Source organism: Pholis gunnellus (assembly GCF_910591455.1).
Source record: "Pholis gunnellus genome assembly, chromosome: 13".
NCBI classification, from domain to species: domain Eukaryota; kingdom Metazoa; phylum Chordata; class Actinopteri; order Perciformes; family Pholidae; genus Pholis; species Pholis gunnellus.
The window spans coordinates 17,761,606-17,786,792 of NC_136540.1; the positions used below are offsets into that span (position 1 = coordinate 17,761,606).

At 42.6% G+C, this 25,187-nt stretch overlaps 3 protein-coding genes across 6 annotated transcripts; all 3 read left to right on the top strand.

Annotated features, from left to right (window-relative positions):
• The first annotated feature begins 2,957 nt into the window (after positions 1-2,957).
• Positions 2,958-16,729, top strand: esrra (estrogen-related receptor alpha). Of its 4 annotated transcripts, XM_079171789.1 has the most exons (8): positions 2,958-3,164; positions 4,788-4,890; positions 8,826-9,209; positions 9,737-9,853; positions 9,960-10,073; positions 11,189-11,356; positions 12,190-12,459; positions 13,687-16,729. In XM_079171789.1, exons 3-8 carry the CDS (start codon positions 8,831-8,833, stop codon positions 13,938-13,940), a joined length of 1,302 nt encoding a protein of 433 aa, XP_079027915.1. In that variant the 5' UTR covers positions 2,958-3,164; positions 4,788-4,890; positions 8,826-8,830; the 3' UTR covers positions 13,941-16,729. The 4 variants fall into 4 exon arrangements, with proteins under 4 accessions (XP_079027915.1, XP_079027916.1, XP_079027917.1 ...); XM_079171790.1 differs by lacking the exon at positions 2,958-3,164 and having other exon boundaries at positions 4,760-4,890; XM_079171791.1 differs by lacking the exons at positions 2,958-3,164; positions 4,788-4,890 and adding an exon at positions 5,832-5,936.
• A 729-nt stretch (positions 16,730-17,458) lies between these two features.
• prdx5 (peroxiredoxin 5) lies at positions 17,459-20,218 on the top strand. The gene is made up of 6 exons (XM_079171793.1): positions 17,459-17,753; positions 18,665-18,799; positions 18,895-19,026; positions 19,115-19,153; positions 19,258-19,322; positions 19,715-20,218. Exons 1-6 carry the CDS (start codon positions 17,658-17,660, stop codon positions 19,818-19,820), a joined length of 573 nt encoding a protein of 190 aa, XP_079027919.1. The 5' UTR covers positions 17,459-17,657; the 3' UTR covers positions 19,821-20,218.
• A 711-nt stretch (positions 20,219-20,929) lies between these two features.
• On the top strand, positions 20,930-24,829 carry banf1 (barrier to autointegration nuclear assembly factor 1). Its single transcript, XM_079171729.1, has 3 exons — positions 20,930-21,008; positions 22,057-22,220; positions 22,871-24,829. Exons 2-3 carry the CDS (start codon positions 22,095-22,097, stop codon positions 23,015-23,017), a joined length of 273 nt encoding a protein of 90 aa, XP_079027855.1. The 5' UTR covers positions 20,930-21,008; positions 22,057-22,094; the 3' UTR covers positions 23,018-24,829.
• Positions 24,830-25,187: the final 358 nt, after the last annotated feature.

The window sequence follows — 25,187 nt, forward strand, 5'->3', positions numbered from 1 at the left end:
CCTATGAACGTCCAGCACTCATTTATACAGCATACTTTCATATATCCAAGGCTTTTGCTGGAACTTGTGTTTGTTTGTTGGTGTCTGAATGAATTTGAAATGAGACAAATTGCGCCCTGCATTTTTTTGGTGAGTAAGCAGAATGTTATGGTGAGTAAGCAAAGTGTTTTTGAAGGAGCAGAAACCAAGTGACTGTTCATCTGCCCTTTAGAAATCGGACACTTTACTGCAGGATATGTAAAAAGAAAAAGGCAGCGTTCTGGCATTGCAATCAGGAAGTCAGCAGGCAGTGATGATGTGCTGTGGCAGTGGGTGACCTTTTACTGGAGGACACACACTCAGCTGCTCTAACGTCATCAGTTCCGCTGCTGCGGGTCCCCTTGTGCTGCCACTAGAGGGCAAATTAATGGCCAGTGTTAGTAGTGCTGATGTAGGCGACACTCCTGACCTGGACTCAGAGGGAAAATCCACCCTAAACATATATATATATACAACACAGGTTTGATGACAGAATCACAGACTGCAGTGATCATGTCAGTTAGAAACAAATCCTGGAACAGTTCCATTGGACATTTTCTATAATTCACAAATGGACACTGTGCACTCATTGGATGAGACTTCTTTAAACAAAACGTCTTTGGACTCATGGAATTAGTCGTTGCAGTGGTCTGAAACTCCCAACAAATGTAACCAGATGGCATTATCAAGCCATGCTGCTCTGATCTCCAGTTTAGTGAAACATCTGTCCGTATTTCTAGATACTGACCTTAGTATTGATAATCATTAAAATATGTAAAGCCAAGTTTTAGGATGTTTCCCCTTTAACCTTTATACAAATGCAGTTATAATAAGACTAATGAGAATAGGAATATGTATAAAAGTAATAATACAGACTTTGAACCAAAGATTGTATCTATAAAATAATTTAACCCACTGTGTCAGGCTACTATGCAGATGTAAGTGTTTATAGAATAGGTGGAGACTATGTTCTCTATCAGTTGTGTTATCCATGACTCAGGCATGCAGTGCCCAAATGCTATTTGTGTATCAGGCACAATGGCGTCTTGGTATTTATGTAGCCTATCAGCCGACACCTGTCCGGGGTCAGGACCTGCTGTAAGGAGCACCCTGGGGACCCCGGCTGGCATTCGCAGTTTAGCCTGTTCCTCCGCTTCAGCTTGAACACATATCCTCGGCGACAAGAGTGACACAGTTCTACTTATAGCATTACAACGCAGTGAATCTCAACACAGACAACTGTTTCTAACAAATCCAATGTTTCGGTTTCGGACTGAATCTAATGCACGTATAGCGTGACCGGTTTCGCCTCTAACAGGGTGATAATGCAGACTCTGCACCAGTGTGATGCAGCTCCGCAGAATTGCAGTGTCTGCAGCAGAGACTGAATGACCTTGCTTCAAGGTCGCAATGACACTGCCGTCAGTTTTTCCTCTCATGCGCGCACCACGTCCCGTGGTCCCGTGCCTCGAGCCCGCTGCACAGCCTGCATGCAAACGCCTCAATGCAAGCGAAGCTCTCGCGCTTATTGGTTTAAACAGCCTAGACTAACGTTTATTGGTCTATAATTAGAGGGATAATGCAGCGCTCTTTGGGGAAATACTCGCTTATCCAAAGTACACCGTGGGCTGCTACATGTCCTTTTCGTCCAACGTCCTGTTTTTAGTCATTAGTGGACAAGGTTGTCAACTCTTCCGTGACAACTTCTGCGCCAGCTGTTACTAGGCATGTTGGAGAGCGCATTGGGGCAGCCTATTTCGAGAAGCAGCAGCCTCTGAGTTAACCAGAAAAATCATTTAATCGTTGTTATCGGCTACATTAAAGATTAATAGCACACACAAGAGATCTCTGAGGCCTATTCAATAGTACTGTTTTTTTGATTATGCATCTGGCAAACTGCAGGCTACGGTTTTATCCCCCAAACCCTTGATTATATCCCAGTCTCATCCCATTGCAGTGATCTCCTGATCTCCTCTTCCTTGGCTCCTGTCCAACTAGTGTAGTGGTGTAGGGAGCCGGTTCAGTGTCACAAGACCGACAGCATGACTACATTTTCCATAGATGTGTGCTGTAAGGGACATATATACCCCATACTTTTGATTTTCCCTGCAAAGCTTGTGGCATAATTAAAATAAATATGTCTTCATAACAGCCATTCCAATATTGAATTGTATGGTATTTTAGGTTCATTGTTTGGCATTTAGGTTAAAAATACCATAGTGAGGGGAAAATATAGCTACAATAAGGACAGACCAAATTAGGCTACATTTAAATTGTATATAAGTCCCTGTGGGAATTTCATGGTTTTTCATTTTCAGTGGTGAACACTGATTTGAAAACAGCTGATCTGAAATCAGAACTCTTTAAGCAGCGGATCTTATTATATATATAAATATACCTGGACAACATTTGTATTAACGTAGACTGGGTCATATTTTGTTCACGAGTTGCAGGCCCGTATTATAATGCTGATGACGCTGGTGGAAGGTGCGCACGGACGTAACGGAGACACAGCGGACGCAAACTGGGCAGAGGGAGGAGAAACAACACGGGATAGAGGCTACGTCACTGAGCTGCGTCAAGCTCAAGAGAAGAAGGAAGAAGCCAAGCAGGAACCGGAAGTTACTTAGTTTGAGCTTGTTCAAATAAAACCCTAATTTGCGTTAATTTTAGTAAAACTACCAGTAATTATGGGGAGCATTTAGCACATTCAGGTAATAAAGGCCGAGTCTATAATCTTAGACCTCGCCTTGGCTTTAGGACGTTGTCTGTCTCGAGTAAAGATAACATGTAAAGCGAGTCGTCAAGGTTTTATTGTGAAACTTTTTATCCCCTACCGGACATTCGGTGTTCCGTCGTGGAGTGTTGGCGCTAACGTCCAGCTACAACCTCAGCTGTGGCAGGCGAAGACGAGAATTTATAACACCCCGTGTACGAAACAGACGAGGCGGACGAGACCGTGGCCGGTTGTTGTTATCGCCTTATCACACGGCAACACAGTGATGCGATGTGAGGAACCCTGCGAGGCTCGGACAGCCTGAACCGGTCAAACCGACGGTGGATTTACCAGCCGCAAGGACTTGACTGACTTCAGATAAAAACATTTTTTTTAAAGCAACAACCCTGCGATGTTTTTACATTTCCCAGTAAGTAGCCTAGCTTTTGCCTTACGTTACCCTACACTGCAGAGATGGAGCCCACGGTGGGTTCCGGGCTATTATTAATCTTTGTGCGGAGATGTCAGCTGCCTCAGCGGCAGCCTGATGTGCATGCACGATTCGCCTGTCAGAGCTGAGTTCGCGTGGCCACGTTATTGGGGGGGGGGGGGGGGGGGGGGGGTCGCCGAATAAACATTTAGTAGGCTACATTGTGTAATTATTTTTGCAGTAGGCTTCTACTCCTCATAAACTACGCGCTGACTACTTCTCATATACGTGCTGTAAAACTCTATGCGATGGCCAAAGCTCCACTCGCCGGTGAACCCCTCACAAAATGTCTTAATAAATGGGATGCATGCTGACTTATTGAGTAAATGAAGAATGCGTGGTTGAATGAGATGCAGCGGATATAGATACACTTAAAAGACGAGTCCTGCTCAGGCAAATAACACCACGCACTTCTTCAACTGTATACACGAGCTGTTTGTTTTTTGTTGTTTCTGTATTTAAACCCCACTGAGTCATCATTCTGTCTTAACACACTACTAAACTATGCAAGACACCGAGCCTGCGGGACCGGGATTGAGGTCACTGATCTTAAAGCATAATCCACTGTGGCAATTAACCTGTCACCGGTCCGAGATCAGTAGACAAGGTCACCCCTGGGTGCTGTTCTCGTCGTCTCCACAGCGCGCCGCATTTAAAACCTTCAAACTGAGTTTTATAGGCCGCGCAGTCAGTGTGATGCATTATCAGTGACAGAGACCGCCGATGTCCACTAACTAAAGAATGATGAGAAAGGTCTGCAACCATTTAAGACCAAGGACGGGCTGGTTTATGTGACATTTGACTTTGCATTCCTGACAACAAAAAAGTGTAGGTTATTCAGAGATAACATAAAATATTAGTAATGATTTGTTTTTATGGTAATTTAAAAAAAAAAAGTAAACTTAAATGAATCGCCTTTGTTGAAATGTCCCGGTTGAAAACTGAAGTTGTCCCACATTACAATCTTGTTGCTCAAGTTTAAAGTTGCTTGAAGAAAACTGTCCTCCTGTGCTGCAATCTGGCATTCAACGGTGTCTATTCTTTAAAATGTCAAGAGCCAGAGTCATGTTTACACTTTAAAAGAGTAACTGAAATGTTTTATGCTGTGTGTGTGTTTTCTTTTTTGTTGTTGCATTAAAACTGGTCTCTTTAATTATTTACAGAGAGTTATCACCAAACTTCAGCTTATGACTTTGTGGCGAGAGAGAAGGTGTTGGCTTTACTCCGTCTGTCCTTCAAGCATTCCTGTGACTGTGACCTTTGGAGTGTGTCATGCAGCGCAAGGGGGAGGGTGCTTGTGCAGCCTGCAGAAATATGGACAGATACAGTGCAATATGTATTTTAGGAAGGAAAAGCCAGCGTTACGAGCATACATTTGACCTACCACAGAGGAAACCACACTGTGGGCACTGTTACGACCCATTAATAATCTGATAACTATGAGGGAAGATCAAATGTTCTGTTGTGACCATTAATATGACAAATGGCCGCTGGCAACAGCAAGAGTGACTTGGCTGCTTGTTGTTCTGTTACGGCACTAAACAACTTTTGCTTGCTTTGCAGGTGTCCTGATAACTGCAGCTTTGAACCCAAAGCAACAGCACTTCATTGAGCTACCACTGGGAGTCATACAAATATAGGCTTCAGACTCCAGCTCAGCAAGCAGGTAATGTTTTCAGCTCACCTTTAATGAAATATGTACGTTATGCTTCATCTATGATAATGTATTTTATTTGTAAAGTTCATTATAAGGCTTTGATGGACTATTAGCTGTCAATGTTAATGTCTTCTATTGGAAAACACTCATGGCCAATACGAGGGATGTGGAGGGAGAAATGCATCAACAAAATACATCAGAGAAGGATTTTGATGGTGTTGGCTTTTCATTTCACATACAAAAAATGGCACCGTGCTTATCATTGTGGTGCAATCAAGAAACTCGTGGTGCATGTTGAAAGCATGGGTGATTGCCCTGCAAACCCCAAAAGGATAAACAAAGGACAAGTAGGGGAGAGAGGATCGCTCTCTGCGTAACTCGTATAAATCAATGTGACAAGTGATCAGTCTGAGGGGCCCAACATGTATTTCTTTTGGGGATGACACATGTAGCCTGGGGGGAAAAAATTAAAAGCTTTCTGCAGCAATTTCTGTTCAACAGAATCAAGATGTGTGCCTATAACACCATGTAAAGCCAGGTGCCTGGAATTTCCTAATTTGCAAAAGGAATCTCTTTTTGTTTTATTATGTCAGGTAAAGTGAGTCGAGACTCTGGATTTACGGCCAACACACTGATAGTGAACTCATTTCTGACCTTTATAGTCAGCGTATTATAGGCCTGTATCAAGATTACAACAAAGACTCGTATCCTCTCTTTTATGGCATTCAAGCCCATGTAAAAATAAATGTCTACCAACATGTCGTTCACTCTGCAGTTTAACCATGATGAAAACTGCTTCTGTGGGATATCAGTGTCAACCTGTTTCCAGAGTGCTCCTTGACCTTAATGTGTCCTAGCGTCAGTATATCCAACCATTATCATCTGCCAGCTGTTAGAGAAAGCCGATTGTAGCCCGGCCCATCTCAACGCACACACACACACACACACACAGCCAACACAAGCTAGCAGGCGCTGGAAACGGATTTTCTGTCAAACCTGTGTCATGGTATCACACCGTGGAGAGACCTAAAGGCTGTACTAGTGACCGTTATCAGGTAAGATACAGCCTAGCCCGGGTTAGAGTGACAGAAATACACGGAGGCCCCAGCAGGAGAGCGCCTGGTCAGTCGGGATTAACGCTAGCCGCTGCTAGCTTAGTCAGCTAAGCTAACCTGCAGTTATCATAAGATGTGTTGGAGGTTGTCGAAGCTAATGCTAACGCGACTCAAAACATGCTGGCGTGTTAGTTTACTGTACACACGACACGTTTATGTGTGCGAGTGAAATAGGTAACAAGTCACTGTTTATCCTGCTCGACTAAAACGAGCAGTGACCACGGCAACATTTTCTGTTCCGAGACCGATGTTCCTCTTTGGCCAAAAGGAGATGCCGAACTGGGCTGCGGTGCACATGGTGGAGGTGTACTTGTTGGACTGCTGTGAACGAAACCGCATCACATCGTTGATTATGTGGGCTCATGTACTAGAGGTTCTGTCATTGGCTGATCCTCTCCCCTCAGCCCGAGTGAGCTAAACTTTAAACGGGCAGAGTTTACAGTGACCCCCTCTGCCTGCTTGCCAAACAGTACAGCTACAATCAAGTCCAGAGGGGGCAAACTCCAAAGAGAGGGCTGTCAGCTCCTACAGGATCGGATTATCAGCTGTAGCAATAAATATGATAAAAAGGGCACACTTGGTTTGCAATGACTGATATCTGGAGCAAGTTTATACGTTCCTGGATGTAAAAAGTCTTTATCTACTACAGCCTTCACTGTATTACATATGGAAAGCACACACACTCTGTGAGATGTTGTTGGCATAGCACCATAGTATCAATGCAAAGAGAGACTCCTGTCTGCTTCCTGTCTGCCCCCCCCCCCCCCCCCCCTCATTGGGCCTTTAACCCAGTTTTATATGCCTAGTATAAAAAAAACGTTGATCCCCTTCAAATCACATTTCACGCACATGCTCTGACTGACTGTTTATGCAATAAAGCACAGTCAGTCCTGTTTTTCTAAGAGTCAGGTTCATTGAATCCACTCTGTGATGTGGAGTGTATCTGAATGCTAAGTTGTCGGTCGAGGCCCGTTCTTATAAATGTCTATAAATTAGTAATACAACATATATTCATAGCAGATTGGCATGGACAGATAACATACACCCCAGGTCTGGACTGAGCTCTTATTGATTATGGGCCATAAACACACAGATCGATTGACACACAAACATGACGATAGTCAACGTGTTTTGAGGGTGCATGTAAATAAAACTAATGTATGTACTGTACAGAAAATACTAAGAGTCTTCTGTGAATTATGCCAAACACGTATACTTTTATGTAATTACGTCGGTAACCCATACCAGTGTGTACAGAGCATACATCCGCCTGTAGTGTTGTCATTGTGGGCCGGGTGAGGGATTGGAGCGTTGAACCGATAAGCAATGCATTTTAAATATTGCACCACTTTGAAAATACACAGGCCGCAACTGGATTATCAGCCTAACTGATAAACAAGGAACAAATGGTTTGGTAATAGCCGTCTATCGCCAGTTTGTACACATGAGAAAGTCACTTTTTGGTTCTTGAATGGATTACGGCTATTGAGGCTGCAGAGATCGTCCCCACACGGTGATCTATTAAGTTGGAACAAGAGCCCGATCGTTGGAGTATGGCTCTGCATTAATGTGTCCGCTGATGAGTTGAAGCCCGGAGACGCAGTACAATTCATGCCCCGTCGTTCTTCCCCTGTTCACCCATTTTTCTGATCCCAGTTGATGGGGCCAATTTAACAACAGCGTAATCTACATTTCTATTAGCTAATTTCAGAATTAATGAAACATGTACAAGTACTACAAGGGTCCCCTCATAAGGGGGGTAAGTGCAGACATGGTACACCTATTTCGGAATTAATTATCATGATTGGTGGTCACTTTACTCTCGCATGTATTCAAATATTTAGACTACTTAAATGCAAGAAATGCAAGCGTTGTCACTCCTGACATTGAGGTAATAGAATTGGAATGGATTTTATGATTATCGGTGATGGGAAAGTGGCTGAAGAATTAACGGTTGATATATACAATAAATTAACTATAATGATGGACTCGTGAGTCTTCTGTGTGAAGCGTTAACCATGACTGTCTCTGTGTTTAAATTGAGGACTATAGACATGCCCTTGGCAGGCGGGCAGGTTGCCGCAGTACTCTTGCTGCCTTATAAGTTATGTGTCTGAATAGGGAAGAGCGGTCACTGTTTATGAGCATGGCGACCTTCATCCAGTCACCTTGGCTATTTTCATGTCTAGAAATGTCAAAGACAAAGACTTTGCACCGCGGGGATGATTTGAGGACTGAAAGGTTCCGGTTTGGTGAATCTAGGGGGTTTATGTTGCCTTAAACTGAGCAAAAAAAAAACAAAAGGGGCGCAGACAACACAGGAAATAAGTGCTGCTGAAGAACAAGAGAAGGAACAAGCTGGCCTCTCGTCATGTTAGCAGCTTGCTGATAATAGAAAGATCCGGGGTGCTTTTTCACGGTCCATGAAGAAAACTGACCATGATCTTAATGTGACTTGGTTGACTTGGTTAACTAGTCACTGGGGGCAGTATAGCGTATGTTGGACTGTAAATAATTTTAGATGTTGGTCTAATTGCACAGTTTGTTTTACAACAGTAACAATGCAATCATTATACGACAGCTCTTCAGTCTCAGTTGTCTTGGCTGTATCCATTTTGCTTTTGGGATGCCGGTTTCCTCTGATTTCCCGTGTTTCCTCTCAAACTATGCCATATGAATAAACTAAAGACAAACAGTAATTATCAGTAATGGTTGGTTACATTTTTCTTTTTACCAGGTGACATGAAGGTGACATCAAAGACAAAGGTGTGAGGTATAATGTTTATGCCTTTATTTACTATGCTGTTTATTTTTTTTCCCCCCCCGTAGACAGAATGTCTTCCAGGGAGCGTCGGTCCGACGTCTACATAAAGGCAGAACCGAGCAGTCCAGAGGGAGGTGGGGGAGGCCGGATCAGCCCCGGCGGGGCCTCCTCAGACTCCTCTCACAGTGGAGGAGGAGGAACCAGAGGAGACGGCGTTAAGCGGTACTCCCCGCCGCTCTACACGCCGGCACTGCGTTGCCACTTCAAAGACGAGGGCGGCGACGGAGCGGAGGAAGGCTCCACCGGAAATGGAGCGGGGCGATGCAAGTACGCCCTGAGCACGTTGCCGAAGAGGCTGTGTTTGGTATGCGGGGACGTGGCCTCTGGGTACCACTACGGCGTGGCGTCATGTGAGGCCTGCAAAGCGTTCTTCAAGAGAACCATCCAAGGTGTGTGTCGTGGTGAGGTTTACCTGTTGGCATAACAGACTGTATCCTCTGACTGTATTGTAACAAGGTGACAGGCTTTACATTTGGAGCACTTAAATCATGTTAAATGTGAGGTCTGTTCTGTGACACTCACTGCTATTAACCTCCACCCAGGGGCGTAGCACTACATTCTGGACCCTGTATGAAGGCATTCTCTCAGGGCCCCTTTCTGCCTCCATAGCTATTCATTCTATTTATGGGCCCTCCACACATGAGGGCCCACAAATTCTTTTCTAGTATTCCTTGAAATGCTTTCATTTAGCTTTCAACCATAAGAGCACTGTCAGTTAAACTAGTTAAAACTATGAAGGTACCATAAATAGTTCAGGTACTAATAATGAATTTTATTTTATCACAGTCGATATAAAGATTCTCTCATTTTTAAAAAAATATCTTGTATTTGTGACGTCATACATTCTGTAGAGAAACAGGATTATTTAATCATTTTCTTCACTGTAAATTGACGGTTTTTCCGTTCTTCCATAAAGGTAACATTGAATACAGCTGTCCAGCATCGAATGAGTGTGAGATAACCAAGAGGCGCAGAAAGGCTTGTCAAGCATGCCGCTTCACCAAGTGCCTCAAAGTAGGCATGCTGAAAGAGGGTGAGTGTTCACGGTCTGCAGAAGCTCTGCAGCCACTCTTTGCTATTGTGTCTTACGGGTCTTTTTCAAATGTGTGATCTGCTTGTTCTGTGTTTTCCCGATGCAGGAGTTCGTCTTGACAGGGTCAGAGGTGGAAGGCAGAAGTACAAAAGACGCCCAGAAGTGGAGAATGCAACATACCAGAGTGCCCCTCTACCACTGACAAAGGAGAGTGAAAAAGGTGTTGTTTATATTCCCTTCTTGTCATCGGTGTTTTGTTCTCCAACCGGCAGCATAGCGTCGTACAATTTGTAAAAAATGAGATGAAAAGTAACTGCTTTTATCAACTGTCTGTTGACTGCGTGCTGGCAAGCTGCATGTAGCTACCAACAGAAGCAATGTCCAGACAATTAACAACCCGGTAATCACACACAAACCAATCTAAGCTTGAGGTTGCCGGCAACAGTTCAGTTGGGACGTCCCCGCTGAGCTCTTCTGATTCAGAAGCAGAGCGAGAGAGAGAGAGAGAGAGAGAGTCCATCTGTTCAGAGTTGAACCTTTTTCATTCCTCCGACAGCTTTGGCTCGAGGCAGTATGTGTTTTGGGTTGTCCGTCCATCCGTCACCGTCCCATTCCTGTGAACGCAATATGTCAGGAACGCCCGGAGGGAACTTCTTCAAATTTGGCACAGACTTCCACTTGGACTCGAGAGAAAACTGATTAGATCTTGTGGGTCAGAGGTCAAAGCCACTGTGACCTCACGTCAGTCCCATTCTTGTGAATGCGATACCTCAGGAACGCCCAGAGGGAATCTCTTCAAATTTGCCACCAACGTCCACTTGGAGGAATTTAATTGATTTACAATTTGGTGGTCAAAGCTCACAGTGACCTAAAAAACATGTTTTTATCAAGCTAATTATTACAACTCAACACAAGTGTTTACCAGGATAAAATGATGTCATTTTGGACAGACGATAGATGTAAGCTGAAACTGAACTTGTTTGCAGAGGCATAAAACTATGAGGCAGTAATTTTATATCTTTTCTTTTACTTGAGGAGCTCAGAGTGTTCCCAAAAATGCGAGAAATGTCGGGTGGGTGAAACACGAGGTGCCCAGCGCATACAAGCAACACTTAGAAAACACTTTGTCCTTACTTTCTTTCTGTGCTAATTTGCACACGTTGTGGTGAACGAACTTGGAGCTCTTGATTCACATGCATCATATAGTGCAGTATATAGTTTAGTAAACACTAGTGCAGATCCTGTATATCTGTATGTCTATTAATGTACACTGCACTTTTTTTTGTATCTGTACATCACAGTAATCCCTCGTTTTGTGTCTGTTTTGTGACATAGGTTCCTCCAACATCATTGTGTCCCACCTTCTGGTGGCCGAGCCAGAAAAGTTGTTTGCCATGCCGGACCCTCTGCAGCCAGACACAGCCCAGCGCACGCTCACCACCCTCTGTGACCTTGCTGACCGGGAGCTGGTTGTCATCATTGGCTGGGCCAAACACATTCCCGGTAAGTGATGCTCAGAGTGTGAAAGAGGGGAGGGAGAGCATGGCAGCAGAAGTAGAGACGTACTCTCATCGGGCAGAAATATGCTTATTATTGTTGTTCAAATAGTTTTTATTGGTGAAAAACGATAAACACACTGCTGGGTTGACAGGTCATTGGTTTTCATATTTTCTTTCTCACATCAATCCTTCCGCCCACCCGACCCCTGCACAACTGCAACAACATGCATTACAGAAGAGAGAGAAAAATACATCCACATATATACACGTATAAATATTATATTATATAAAATCCAAATAAATAGATCCAAATAAAAATTGCTGCTTCAACCAGTTTATACTGAGCCATAGAGTTAAATATATTGATATCAATCAGGGGCGTGCCACAGGCCGATGATATTGTGTTGAAACATAAGCAATCAGTCAGGAGGGAGAACAGACCAGCCATTAAAATAGTAGACAAAGGGTTGCCACTTCTTTAGAAACTTAAAAAGGAACTCCCATAAGGATTGTTGAGGGGGCCCGAGAGAGGAATCAAACTCTGTATGCACGAAGTGAGGGACCTGAAGATAGCGCAACCGATTTAATTTGAATGTTGCAGATTAAATTTAAGACATCATGAGTCAGAGCTAGAAAGAATATCATCATAGAGGTCTTTGAAACAGCTGATAATCCTGACTATTATAAAGGGCCTGAACAGCCCAATGAATAGGTAAAACAAAATGTCTGCTGACAGTTCAACTGAACCGATGCAGTGCTTGACATTTAAACACCTCTCTCTCTCTCTCTCTCTCTCTCTCTCTCTCTCTGTCTCTGTCTCTGTCTATTCCTCTTTAGGCTTCCTGTCGCTGTCCCTAGCAGACCAGATGTCCGTGCTGCAGTCCGTGTGGCTGGAGGTGCTGGTGCTGGGTGTGGCGTACCGCTCGCTCGGCTGCGAGGACGAGGTGGTGTTCGCAGAGGATTTTGTCCTTGATGAGGAGATGTCCCGTGTCGCTGGACTGACGGAGCTCAATGCCGCAATCAGTCAACTTGCTCGCCGCTTCCGGGCACTAAACGTGGACCGAGAGGAATTTGTCATGCTTAAAGCCATCGCACTCACTAACTCAGGTACTTACCACTTGTGTTGTTGAACAGCTGTGCAGACAAATAGAAGCAACATTTACTTGCATCTCATAGAACAATCAATCGAAGGAGTACAGAACTGTTAGTTATGTTGTGGGTTTTCATATCACTGTGTTTTCTAGTTGTATTATTGATCATATAAGGGGGTCCTGCAGCCCTTCATAGTGGAGGCACCTTGCCTGAAATTCAAAGTAACTCAGCTCACGTCAGAGGAGATTATTACATCTTTCTGAAATTGAAGGCTCAGTGCTCACCACCTCCGCGAACACATTTCTTGGGAAACCTTGCACATGACTAAGTGGAATATTAATAACGTATATGAAAAACTACACTCAGTTTCCAGTTTATTAGGTACATGATTAGGTAGTTTATAGCTCGAGCTAATTGTCGTCATGAAGGTTTTATTGTTCAGGTTTTGCTGAAGCTGTTTTAGAGAGGTGTTCATTAAACTTTATGACCTGCAGTTTGTGGTGCTGCTAAATTGTATTATGTTACACAGAGAATTGTTTCCAATATTCAGAGTAACCCTCATTTATATAATCTCAGCATAACGCAGTGCAGTTCAACAGCACCACAAACCACAGCCATCAAAATGAACAATGAACAAAAATATAGTTCAATTAGTTTTAGCTGTGTGTCCCGAATAAACGTATGCTTTCCTGTCTTAATCATAGTGGCAGACACTTGAGAATTAATTTGGGCTTTAAAGCTACTATTTGATTGGTGCAATAAGAGTTCTTGTATTAGCGTTGTCTCCAGTTGTGGGATTGTATGTCCTTCCCTCTGTAAGTAGCCAAAGGCCCATGACAACATGAGAAAACTCTCGCATAGCCAGTGGTGGTGCAGTGAAGGTTTTTTTTTCAGTTCTTAGGCAATGACTGCTGCAAAATAAAAAAAGTCTTTAGCCTTTAGCAGGCAGATGTGCCAAAGCAGAACCATACAGGATAGAGCAGAGATGTGTGTAATAGTTGTTGTAAGGTCACTAGTTCCACCTTTTATGTCGTCTTCCCTGATAGTTTGACTCAAGATTACTGTCAACAGAAGATCCTGTAGCGTGCCCTGCTTGCACTACACATGCACTTGTTTGTTTTGTAAATAAAAGGCTCTCATTAGTTTTGTATTTGTGGTAAGTCACTGGGCAACACACACTTCTGTGGCAAAAGCTGAGCCCTACTCAATGCCTTACCATGTGCTCCCTTGCTGTTCTGTTAGACTCTGTTTACATCGAGGACACGGATGCTGTGCAGAAGCTGCGGGACCTCCTCCACCAGGCCCTGCTGGAGCTGGAATGTCAGCGGCGCCCGGACGAGTCCCAGCGGGCAGGACGCCTCCTTTTAACATTGCCTCTCCTCCGACAGACTGCTGGTCGTGCTCTTACCACCTTCTACAGCATCAAGACCCGCGGCGGCGTACCCATGCACAAACTATTCCTGGAGATGCTGGAAGCCATGATGGACTCTCCCTAGAGCAGAAAGCGGCAGTAAACAGGACGCAGAGAAAGACCCAATGGAGATCTAGTCTTCAAGACTGGATGAGTGGTTTGTGAGAAATGAACGATTTTATTAGAGAATTCATAGTGGGGGGAAATGGTCCTTTTTTTTCCCTTTTCGCATAGGCTATACATGAAGAAAGGAAAATAATATGAGAAAATAAAAAAGCTCATGCATTCATGTCCCAAAGTGGGCATTGGTTATTTGCAGAAAGACTTCCGTAAAAAGGCTCCAAGAGCGACTACATTTAACACGAACGCCAGAACGCTTCTCGGTTTCAACCGTTTTCATGGTGAGTTCCATCACAGCATTGACGTGCAGTTGCATAACCACTGAAGAAGAACATTTAGGTAGCCGAGAACAGACTGACATGTGGCTTTTGAACTTTTTAAAACATATGTACCAGGGGGGGGAAAGACAGATTAACACGCACATGGAGTGCTTGTATTTACTATAGATTAGTGTGCCGTTGTCGGCAAATTCATAGGAATTACTTGCAATATGTTAAAAGCAATATAACGACTCGATTGTTGTCTGTCACATTTGAAATGTGGATAAAAGGGTGGGACATCTAGTTATGTGTGTGTGTGTGTATATCCGTAGTTCTCCACTCTCAGAACCCCAAGTGCTGATTACTGAAACTCCCGCTGCTAGCAGAGGGAGTGGTTTGGGTCTGGGATGCCAGGGGAGTAGATTTAAAACACTAGCGAGACAAAAAAAAAAGAAGAAGAAAAAAAAAACACCAGCACTTTTGGGGTTAACTATCAGAGTTGAGAACCACTGATGTACGTAGTTGGTGCAGGATTCTTTATAAGCGGTTGTGCAGTTGATTTGTAGTCCAGGAGAAGTGCATATGAAGACTGTGTAGAGTGCTCTACTTGGAAGGTAATATATTCAGTGTTGGACGGAAGTCCTATTGGCACACAAACAACTGGCTTCCATGCAAGCAAGCAAGCGTGTGCGTCCGTGTGCAGTCGAAACCAATGAGCTACACTGAGATCAGGGAAGAACGCAACTCTTTGACAATAAAGCGCGAGCAACAGTAGTGGTCAGAAAAGAAATGCATATGCCTCATCTGCTTTTTTTTTGTATACAGTCCACCACTAGATCTAACCACTGTTTTCGACTTCAGCAGCTGTGCTGTTCAAAAAGAATTATCTGACCTATTTGATTCGTGGGCTACAACACTAATCCATACGATTGATAGGCCGTTGGTGAGATTTCGCTGCATTTTCCGCAGTCGTGAGGAGCGTTGCATAAAAGATCTCAGATTGTTCCAATGAGAGATCCCTCCTTTGTATATGTGCATCTGTTGAAATGAAACTTGCAAGTGTCCGTTATGGGCTCAGGACAACAAGGGGATGCAAAATATGCAACATCTTCCATTTTGGATGTTGAAACCTCGTCTGAAAACATGCTGAAAGTTCCGCAGGTTTGAGAACGTACAATAGAAATGACCATTATAGTAAGCTTCACACGCAATGCAAGGCTGCAGTATCTGATGTCAAAGTCAGATGGAATATTTAGCGGCCAACGGGCCGTTAATCGTTCAGCCATGTACAGTTCCATCCAAATAAACAGAAACATGCAATTTATAGTGGAAGACGATAAAGCCAGCAAATGTGATACAAATTCCCCATTACAATTATATCTGTGCAGCTTACAGTGCTCTGGAATTTAAAGACTTGAAACTTGCTTTTTCATATATTTTCCTTTCTAGGATTTAAGGGTATTTTATTTACATTGTGACACTGTTGTGGGTTTGGTATTGAAATGAAGCTTTCCATTCAGGATAATATAAATACATTTTTTTTTTTTTTTTTATGTAAGCAGTTGTGTATTTTCTGAATCTGATTGTCATTTTAGGGATCAATTTTACCTAGCTCTATAGATCTAGCGGCTTGGTGAGGCTACAGAGGGCTACCTCAGGAGGCAGAGCAAGCCAGACGGCCAAACAACTGTGGAGACAAATGTAATTCTTGATCTTTTGATTCAATTTGAGCATTGGGTTCATTGAATGTCTTTGCAGTTGTTAAAAAACACCCGAGGTCATTTATTTCTTTGTTTTCATACGGTATATGGCTCATTATTCATGCTTCACAGCTCACACGTTCCTGTTTTCTAGCAAACAAATAAATATAGATGCCTGGGTCGAAGTAGAGCTGTTAACGTTTCTTCATATTGACTCGGCCATTCACACAACGGAAGCTTTTTCGTTAGCGTACAAATATGTTTTAGGTACGGTGGGTTTCGGAGGGGGGGGAAGGCGGGGGTCATCTGCAGTGTCACTGTTAAAATGATACGGTCATTTGTAGTTTTAATAAATATGTGCGCATTAATATAAATGAGCAATACAATAAATTACCAAACCTCACACATTTCCTTGTATAGCCACAGTGTACATGTAACAATGCCAGTTATAATGAAAAATAGCTACTAAACGTTATATTATTTAGAAGTTCAAATCAATGTTTGTATTTTGAAAGACTATTTAAATGATTAAATTCTATTTTTTACTCAATTTACTGTTGTTTGTTGACACTGCTTTGTTTTTGCGTGTGATATTGGCTGTGAATTTCCGTGTGTAGGTTTTCTTTTTCTTTTCATTTCGATAAACCAGTTTGATGTCCTTGTCTAAACATGTCCACATAACAATCACTGTGAAAAAAGTGAGATCATCCACTGTCTGACGCAACGGGGAGTGGATTATTGTAGGTGCTTTGTGTTGTGTAATAAATGGACACACCACCACCACATATCATTGGTCTCATCTCTCCCTGTGTATGTTTATGGATGCGTGTTTGTGTGCATTAGACGAGGCCCCCATCACGGGGACCGTGTGATGAAGGCTGCTGTTGAAACTGTCAACTTCATGATTTGATGCATTTGGACCATTTGGACACACTGACCTGATGATGAGGGACAGTCCTTCAAAGATTGTACCCGAAAACGCTGGACAGACTTCAGATACAGCTCCTGAGCATGATAAACGAATACTGGAGAGTACAAATAATCCACAGATGGTAGTGTTTGATTGCATAATTGAACAGACTGCCGTTGGAAACAGTTTGCCTCCATGTGTTTGTGTATCCATTTTCTGCACCTCTGACTGCAGTTGTGTCGGTTTTCTGAAACCGCATTGGAAGCTTTGACCTTTGCGGCTGCATTAGCATGCATGTCATGTCTGTGTGTAGGATTGTTAAAGAGTGTGCTTGAGCTGAAGTATTGCAAAGGCTCAGAAGTAACTAGTTACTTTTTACATTAAAAAAACACATGATACACCTTCATTCATATGACATGATGCAGTACTACACTGCTAATCTTATCTACCTAGTAGTAAACAAGGTACCTTAAAATTGGCTACACTTTAACAAACCAATCAAAATGTGTTCTTTTACTCACAATGGATTATTTTTAGATATGATATTTCTACTTCTTATTATAAGCACTTGTATCAATTAGTCTAACAAATACTAGATTAGGCAAGTTCCTGCTGGCAGATGGCGCAGTAAATAAAGATTTAGGAGGCCCAGATCAGGAAGCTAGGTTAAGTCCCGAACAGACAAACTCTCTGTGGGACACTCGTGTGAGTAACAGTGAGGTAAAGTCGGAGTGACAGCCAGCCTGAGACGCGTCTGGGACGATAAACGCAGCACGGGACATTCACGCCAGCGGCTCAAAGAGCGAGCCACAATGCTTTCCATCACGAGCACCATCATCAAACGCACCAGTGTCCTCCAGCGCGTGAAGCTACTACACACGTCTCCTACTGTCAAAATGCCGATTCAGGTGAGAGTTGCATGCGTCGAGCTAACGTTGGCCGCGTGCGCCACATAAGTCTTAAAGAGAGAGGTGTCGTTTTATTTACTGTCGTAGAATGAACTAAACTACACGACTAGTCGCATATGCGTCGCCTTCTTGCCTGTAGCTCACCATGCTAGCTGTCCCTCTGAAACCCCGTCGCCATCACAATAATGAGCCAGGAGAGCTATACTTTGCTTGTTTGTTGACTCTAAACCGTGTCCGTCCTCTCGGCACTTTACCAGCAGCCTCATCGACACCTGCTGGAGCATTGCACGTAGCATTATGCAAACATTCAATGATTAACATCTAGCTGTCGTCTGGCTGCTCCAATGTCTATTTATACATCACGTTATTCAGTCGAAACCCGACACAGACCTGCGTAGTTAACTTAGTCTTAGTTTGTTTGTTTGTTATATTAGGTTAGGTTTTGTTGGCGTCAGTGAATGTATGTAAAAGCACACGTAACGTATTGTTATTCCCTAAGTCCTTGAGGAAGTTCATTTACAGCTAAACTGTGCCTGAGCTTCACAGCTGCAAATATTGTGACCTTACAAATACTGTTTAAATTAAATGCATTCAAGGGCATCCCTAAAGTAATATAAATATCGTTGAAAACTGTGTGTTAAAGTGTCGCTTATTAGTCGGTCGATGTTGGTGTTAATTTGAATTAAGGTATTCGGCCATTTTATCGAAACGCATGCGTCTATATTTCTGGTGATTTGTCGCCCTCTAGTGGCAATAAGTGTGCAAGTGTGCGCCTATTAAAATGTCTATCCTGTTCAGATTATTTACTCCATCATTTGCTAAACCCCCATGCTCATATCTTTCATTACATTTGTATAATTTGACAATGTGGATCTACTTTCTTGCATTCATGTGTACTTAATCCCCAACAGGTTGGTGAAAAGCTCCCGGCGGTGGAAGTCCATGAGGGCGAACCAGGAAATAAGGTGTCCATGGATCAGCTCTTCAAGGGGAAGAAGGGAGTCCTCTTTGCTGTACCTGGAGCTTTTACCCCTGGTTGTTCCAAGGTTGAGACCACGCTGTCGTCTCTTGTTATCTGTGTCTTGCTGTGCACGATCATCTTTGCAATCAGCTGACGTTGTGTGTGTCTTGTTGCTTTCAGACTCACCTCCCAGGTTTTGTGCAGCAGGCTGAGGACTTGAAGAGTAAAGGTGTGCAGGAGGTCGCTTGCATTTCTGTCAACGATGCATTTGTCATGGCTGCCTGGGGAAAGGAGCATGGGACAGAGGGCAAGGTATGGAATGTCATTTTTGGTGCATTTTGGAAATCATAGCTAATGGCACACAACTGAGCTGTGAGCTTATTGCTACTCTCTTCTGCAGGTTCGAATGCTGGCTGATTCTACTGGAGCTTTTACAAAGGTAAGACTAAATGTCTGGTGTGTGTGTATATATATATATATATATATCTCTGTTCTTTTTCCTATGACTGTGTACTCATCTGTCTTTGTCTTTCTGCCTCTTAGGCGGTTGACCTGCTACTTGACAGTGATCAGATTGTGCAGGCACTTGGGAACAAGCGATCCAAGAGGTATTGATCCTTTTGCCAATTTCAGTTTTCCAGTATCCGATTGATCACATCTCTAAAAAAAACCATTTTCTCCAATTAGTGCCAACGTAAACTCATGCCGTCTCAGAAATCATTCCCTCTTTACTGTCCTAGTGCACAGTATTAACTGTCCACAATTGTATTTGAGTGTCTGAGTTTGGAAGTTTAGATATAAAATAAATTCTGAAATAGAGCATGTGGACCTTGAACCAGAGGCCAATGCTAACATAACAGTATTTCTAGAATAATACTGAGAGAATTATCTTTCATTTATCTTATTTTATCATTAGTGCATTGTAGTCAGTGTCTGGCTTTTACTGGTACATTTGAAGTCCATAGCTACAAATCCTTGTGCACTTGATCCTGTGTTTCAGATATGCTATGCTGGTGGAAGATGGCGTTGTGAAGAAGATCAATGTGGAGCCTGATGGCACTGGACTGACCTGCAGCCTGGCGTCCAATGTTCTGTCTGTGCTGTAGGCGTATTTGGAGCTCATTAAACCACAACTGCAAACACAGAGTCACTGTAAAAGTTGCATTAACAAAGCCCAGTACCACCCTGTTCAATCTTTCTCCTTTTCCCAAAGACGGATGCAAAAGTCACATGCCAGTTATTAATGCGCACAACTATGACACGAATGGCAATCCAAGAGAACGGTGTTCCTCCTCTGTATACTGATACCTGTGAGTAAATAAAATTCCCCGTAAAAGCAATAATCATGTTTTTCTTCTATTGTTCATAGTGCAAGTTATTTGGTGTGTGTGTTATCAAAATGTCCCACAGCTGTGTTCTTCTTATGAATAATGAGGACAAAATGCCCAGTGTCATGTTTTCATGTCATAATAAACAGTACAAATAAATCACATTGGTCAGACAAGCACATTGTATGAACATGCCATATGAACAATATTTATAAAACAGAGTTTAATCCATCCTACACACTCATGCAACATCAGATTTTTGAAGCACATTGCTGTGATTGATGATAGAAATGTATGCATCACCTTCACCACATAACAAGGACTTTGCGTTGGCATCACGTATACTGAAATCCATTTTGACTCATTTTCAAATTTAATACATCTAACTTTAGAAGGATAATCACCAGTCTTTGATGTTATGTTTGTCGTAATTTTAAACAGAATTTAGACGATTGTATTAATCTGAATGTCACTGATTTAAATGGATTATTGATTTTTCTGTGGCTGGGAGAGGTATATGAAGAGTAATCCACTTAGAAGTCTTAATTTGTTTTCAATGTTCACACTATGCCAAAGTGGGGTGTGTAATGACACCATGATATAGATATACAGTAGAGCCTCAAATGGATAAAGTAGGTTACTCATTATTAGGTAGCTACTGTTATGATATAATACAATTTTCAAAGTTATTTTAATGACCCAATATAACATTCATCGTGACATAAGGCTGGATCGATGGTAAGCTACTTGTATATGATCATAAGTTGCTGCCTTGTTGAGAAGTGACAAAGCACGGCTGCTCTGTTTATCCTGTAAGTCAACGATCAGGGAACCACAGTACCCGGAACCATAAAGACGCAAGAAACGGGCGCATTGCATTGTGGTCGCCGGTGCCTAACGGAAACAGAAACCACACGACTCTCCAGCCAACAACGCAAATACTTAGCCAGGACGGGACAATAATTGGTAAGTTAATAATACTCCGCCACATTACACGTTGCTGATTGTCATTAGCTGAAACATGCCGCAAACAAAACGTAGCACCATACGACGACAGTTAAGAGTTATTATAAATGGCTACTGTGCAATGAATTTGGAGGCGCCTAAATTCTGAGCTAACTACGCTACTCTCACGCGTCACAGTGCTAACTTAACCGACAACGACACGCTGAGGATTATAACGTTTTAAATAAAAGACAACACCCCCTGGTAACAAGCTGCTGTGACTCGTGAGGAAATAAACGATAGCGCACTTTGAGTCTAGTGAACGTTAGCTCGTTGTGCTACAGTTGTTAGCACTGAAATGTAGTGCGCGCGCAAATCAACGGTGTGTGTGTACCCTGACCCGCATTGTTGCTATAACAATGATTGTAAACACGTTCGTGTTTATCCAGTGTGGAAGGTGTGTGTGAATACTATGCAAACATTCACATTATTTAAATATTGACCCAAATAGTAATTCATTCTGCAGCTCGCACGTTTGCCTGTTTCTTTTGTCAAAACAACAGGTTTTATTGCCTGATATGTCCATCAGCGATCTAACAATACTGTATTTAACACCAGGTCAGCCTCTCAAGTCAGTGCACACGGTGTATCCTGTAATGTTACAGCATACAGTGCAGTGAAAGTAATGACTTTAGCAGAAACATAACACTATTTTTAGCACAAACACGTCCCCTTCACGTACATTACCGTTTATTGGGTGAGCACCAAGACTCATTGCCCTGTTTAATCTTCTTTTAAATTAGGAGCATTACCCAGTATTGTCGTGACATGTGACATTTATAGTAAATGGAAGTTTCCTTCAGGATAGACCTTCCACTGGGGAAGATATCACGTGTCTGCTGATGTCTGTGGGTTGTTGGTGGTTAAATCAAATATATAAATGGCTACAACTACTACACTGTTAATTTGATTTGGGGGGGTGGGGGGGTGTATTTAAAAAATGTACTTTATGGGGTTGCATTCTCTGAAGCATGATTTTTACATTCTCTCTCTCTCTTTTGTGTTTCAGTTAAGTAGTTGGTGATCTTTGACCGCCTATAAGCAGCCATGTCGTCGACATCCCAAAAACATAAAGACTTTGTGGCCGAGCCCATGGGGGAGAAGCCTGTAGGGGCTCTTGCGGGCATCGGAGACGCACTCGGCGGAAGACTGGAGGAGAAAGGTTTTGATAAGGTAATGCAGATCTGATTTCTTTGCCTTTTTATCAAATGCACTGTCTCCAGAGGGTGCTCGTCGGTGCGGCGATAGTGGTATTGTCACAGTAACTGTATTTGGGTCTTGAAATCAGTTCAGAAAAATAATGAATGTAAACAAGAAATGCAGCAGATTATGAAATTCGGTGTTTGAGTGTGAACCAGTGTATGGTTGTGTTAACACCGTAGACAGGTTATCAAACTCACAGTTAGGTGGAACTCAAATCAAGCTGAACTTGATTAACAAGCTATTCAGCGTTCTCAGGAACATGGCTTCATCTTAAAATAGCAAACGATAACGCTTGCACTAAGTTCTATAAGGTGGGGTAAAAGTATCCTAATCCTTTTGTTTTCCTGTTATCCAGTAGGCTACCACAGACCTGTGGGTATCATTTAGACATTTCTGACTTTTTTGTGTGTGTGTGAATAGACCTGCTTAAGATCTATTCTCATTGTACTGTAAGTAGTGTCCAGCCATCCCTTCTCTACATAACAATGTCATTACTTTTGAAGTTGCGATCCAGCATCGGCTTCTTGACAAACGGGGCCGTCAATGTGGGAAATCCTGTGACGCATGCATCCCCGTCCTGATTAGATTCTCTGTTGTGTGTTCATCTCTCCCTTTCGCAGGCGTACGTCGTCCTCGGGCAGTTTCTTGTGCTAAAGAAAGATGAGGAGCTTTTCCGGGATTGGCTGAAGGACACTTGCAGAGCAAATGTGAAACAACAAGGTGACTGCTATGGCTGCCTTAAAGAATGGTGTGATGCCTTCTTATAGAGCCTTCAGCCATTGTTTTCTACTTCTGAAGTCCGAACTGTACATTAGCTCTTCAGTGATCTTGATTCAATTCAGCTACACCGTATATATGAACTGCCACTCTTCACACGAACGAGGTTCAGTTTATTTATTTTGAACTTCTTCAAATTTTCAGTGTATTTCTGAAATCCTTTGACCCCCTAAACAGATTTCACACATGCCCTCCTCCTGGTCTATCACTAGTGGGTCTAGACTAATACTGGCTCACTCTTTCTTCAAATTGACATCGTTATAAAGTTGGCTGGAGAATCACAACAACGTGCCAATTCTATCTCACCTACTCACCGTCAGTAGATCTTCTTATGGCAGTCTTTTAAACTTGTAATGGTAAAAGCCCGGGTGTAACTAATAACAATAATGGTGGCTCCTGTCCATTTGTGTCGACCAGTGAATCGTGTAACGCTGGGTTCAGAGGCGCTTCAGGCTGAAACTGTCCTGTTTGCGTGTTTGGGAAAAGGCTGCTCATGTGCATAATATTCAATTTGTCCTAGACCATTGAAATACTGCATGTACGTTCTATTAAAGGTTGAATTTTAAATGTATGGTTCATCCGTTGTTGGTCATGTACTGGGAATTTCAATGTCTTAAGCCGCACATGGCTACTTTGTTTTTATGTGTTTCAGTTGAGCACACACTTGTCTTTCTGTGTGAAGTAGTGATTTACCAGAACAATCCAGACTAATATTCTTACTCACCTTCAACTCTTGGGCTTCGTGCCCCGATTGCCTGTTTTTTAAAGCCATTGGAAAGTTGTACGCTGTCTTGTTTAAAATAGTTCATTGTAACACAGTTCAGCATCACCAACAATGTTTAAAAATGTGACTGTTTTATGTGACAAACTAAAACTAAACCTCAAAACCTATGTGACACTGGTATAAGCAAAGATGTAGATCTTTTTTTTATTTTATTACACACACTTTTAACTTTTGATCTTGCATATGAAGAAGCAGCGTGGCCAGACCCTATGGTCTGCTCAGAGCTTGTTTGAACCTCATGGAAAAGTATATAAATAAAGATGGAGATGAAACAAACTCAAAACACTGTCAAAAACGTGTCAGTCTATTGCTGATGAGCCGAATGTGGTATATGTCTACTAAGATGGAGGATACCGCTGAAGCATTTAGTACCTGCCGGAGAGTAAACGTACAACATGTGCAGATTGATGCAGCTTGTTGTGCGTGTGTGTGTGCGTGTGTGTGTGCTCAGAATCATATGACAGCCATCCAGGTCAAAAGAAATGACCGTGATTCAGTAAATCAATCGGCACCCTGTTTGTCCGTCAACAGTTAAGAAGCTGCGTCGTTGATATGCTGCAGTGTATGTTAGAATGTATTTAAAGCTTCAGTAGAAGATTAGACCTCATTTCTGTTTCAAATCAAAACCCCAACAAGAGGGAGACTAACCCATCCAATCTAAACAAAGGGAATCCACTGCTCTCTGTTTCCGGTGGCTTTAAGTGGAGTAAGAAGCACAAGTAGTATGTATTGTGTCACACCATCGAGCCTGATTTAGGTCAGGCCTTCATCACTGATCTTTTATATTTCCGTTGACTGTGTTTGTAAACATGAGATGCCTTAACGCGCGCCAGTATATGTGTTTCATTCAGTCCGGTGAGCTACTACCTGCAGTAGTGCATGTCCAGACTGTGTCACAGCACCGGCTGTTAGAGGATGTAACCGTTGTGTAGCAGCTTTTTGTTAACCTCTATTTGACTGTGTAAACTCTTTGGTTTTTATATTGCTCTCATCATTAAAGAATAAAGATATATAAAAGACAAGCATCAGATTTGGAAACATGTATTTATTTTTCTTATAATGTGTCCGTTTAAATTATTCCATTTTTATCAAATAAAATCACAAGTGAGAGAGAATCTTTGATAACAGGTTTTATTTCACTACATGATGTTCCATGATCTCTCTTTCACCAAAACTCCAAATGTATATATTTGCAGGATATTGACAACACGTTGGTTCATTGTTTTGAACCGGTCCAGAGCAGAGGATGCCACGGAGCTCATGAGACGAGACGCCCGAGGGAACTCCAAATGAGAGATAATTTGTTTTGTTTGTGTGGATCTGATTGAACAGAACTAAACCTTTGCCTGTACTGTAGATGGAGGAATAACCACAGA

Bases quoted from the DNA above. Each gene is read 5' to 3' on its own strand.
- prdx5 (XM_079171793.1), top strand. From the start codon at position 17,658: ATGCTTTCCATCACGAGCACCATCATCAAACGCACCAGTGTCCTCCAG. The intron at 19,027-19,114 runs GTATGGAATGTC...TCTCTTCTGCAG, and splicing joins AGCATGGGACAGAGGGCAAG to GTTCGAATGCTGGCTGATTC. The intron at 19,323-19,714 runs GTATTGATCCTT...CCTGTGTTTCAG, and splicing joins GGGAACAAGCGATCCAAGAG to ATATGCTATGCTGGTGGAAG.
- esrra (XM_079171789.1), top strand. From the start codon at position 8,831: ATGTCTTCCAGGGAGCGTCGGTCCGACGTCTACATAAAGGCAGAACCG. The intron at 9,210-9,736 runs GTGTGTGTCGTG...TCTTCCATAAAG, and splicing joins CTTCAAGAGAACCATCCAAG to GTAACATTGAATACAGCTGT. The intron at 9,854-9,959 runs GTGAGTGTTCAC...TTCCCGATGCAG, and splicing joins AGTAGGCATGCTGAAAGAGG to GAGTTCGTCTTGACAGGGTC.
- banf1 (XM_079171729.1), top strand. From the start codon at position 22,095: ATGTCGTCGACATCCCAAAAACATAAAGACTTTGTGGCCGAGCCCATG. The intron at 22,221-22,870 runs GTAATGCAGATC...TCCCTTTCGCAG, and splicing joins AGGAGAAAGGTTTTGATAAG to GCGTACGTCGTCCTCGGGCA.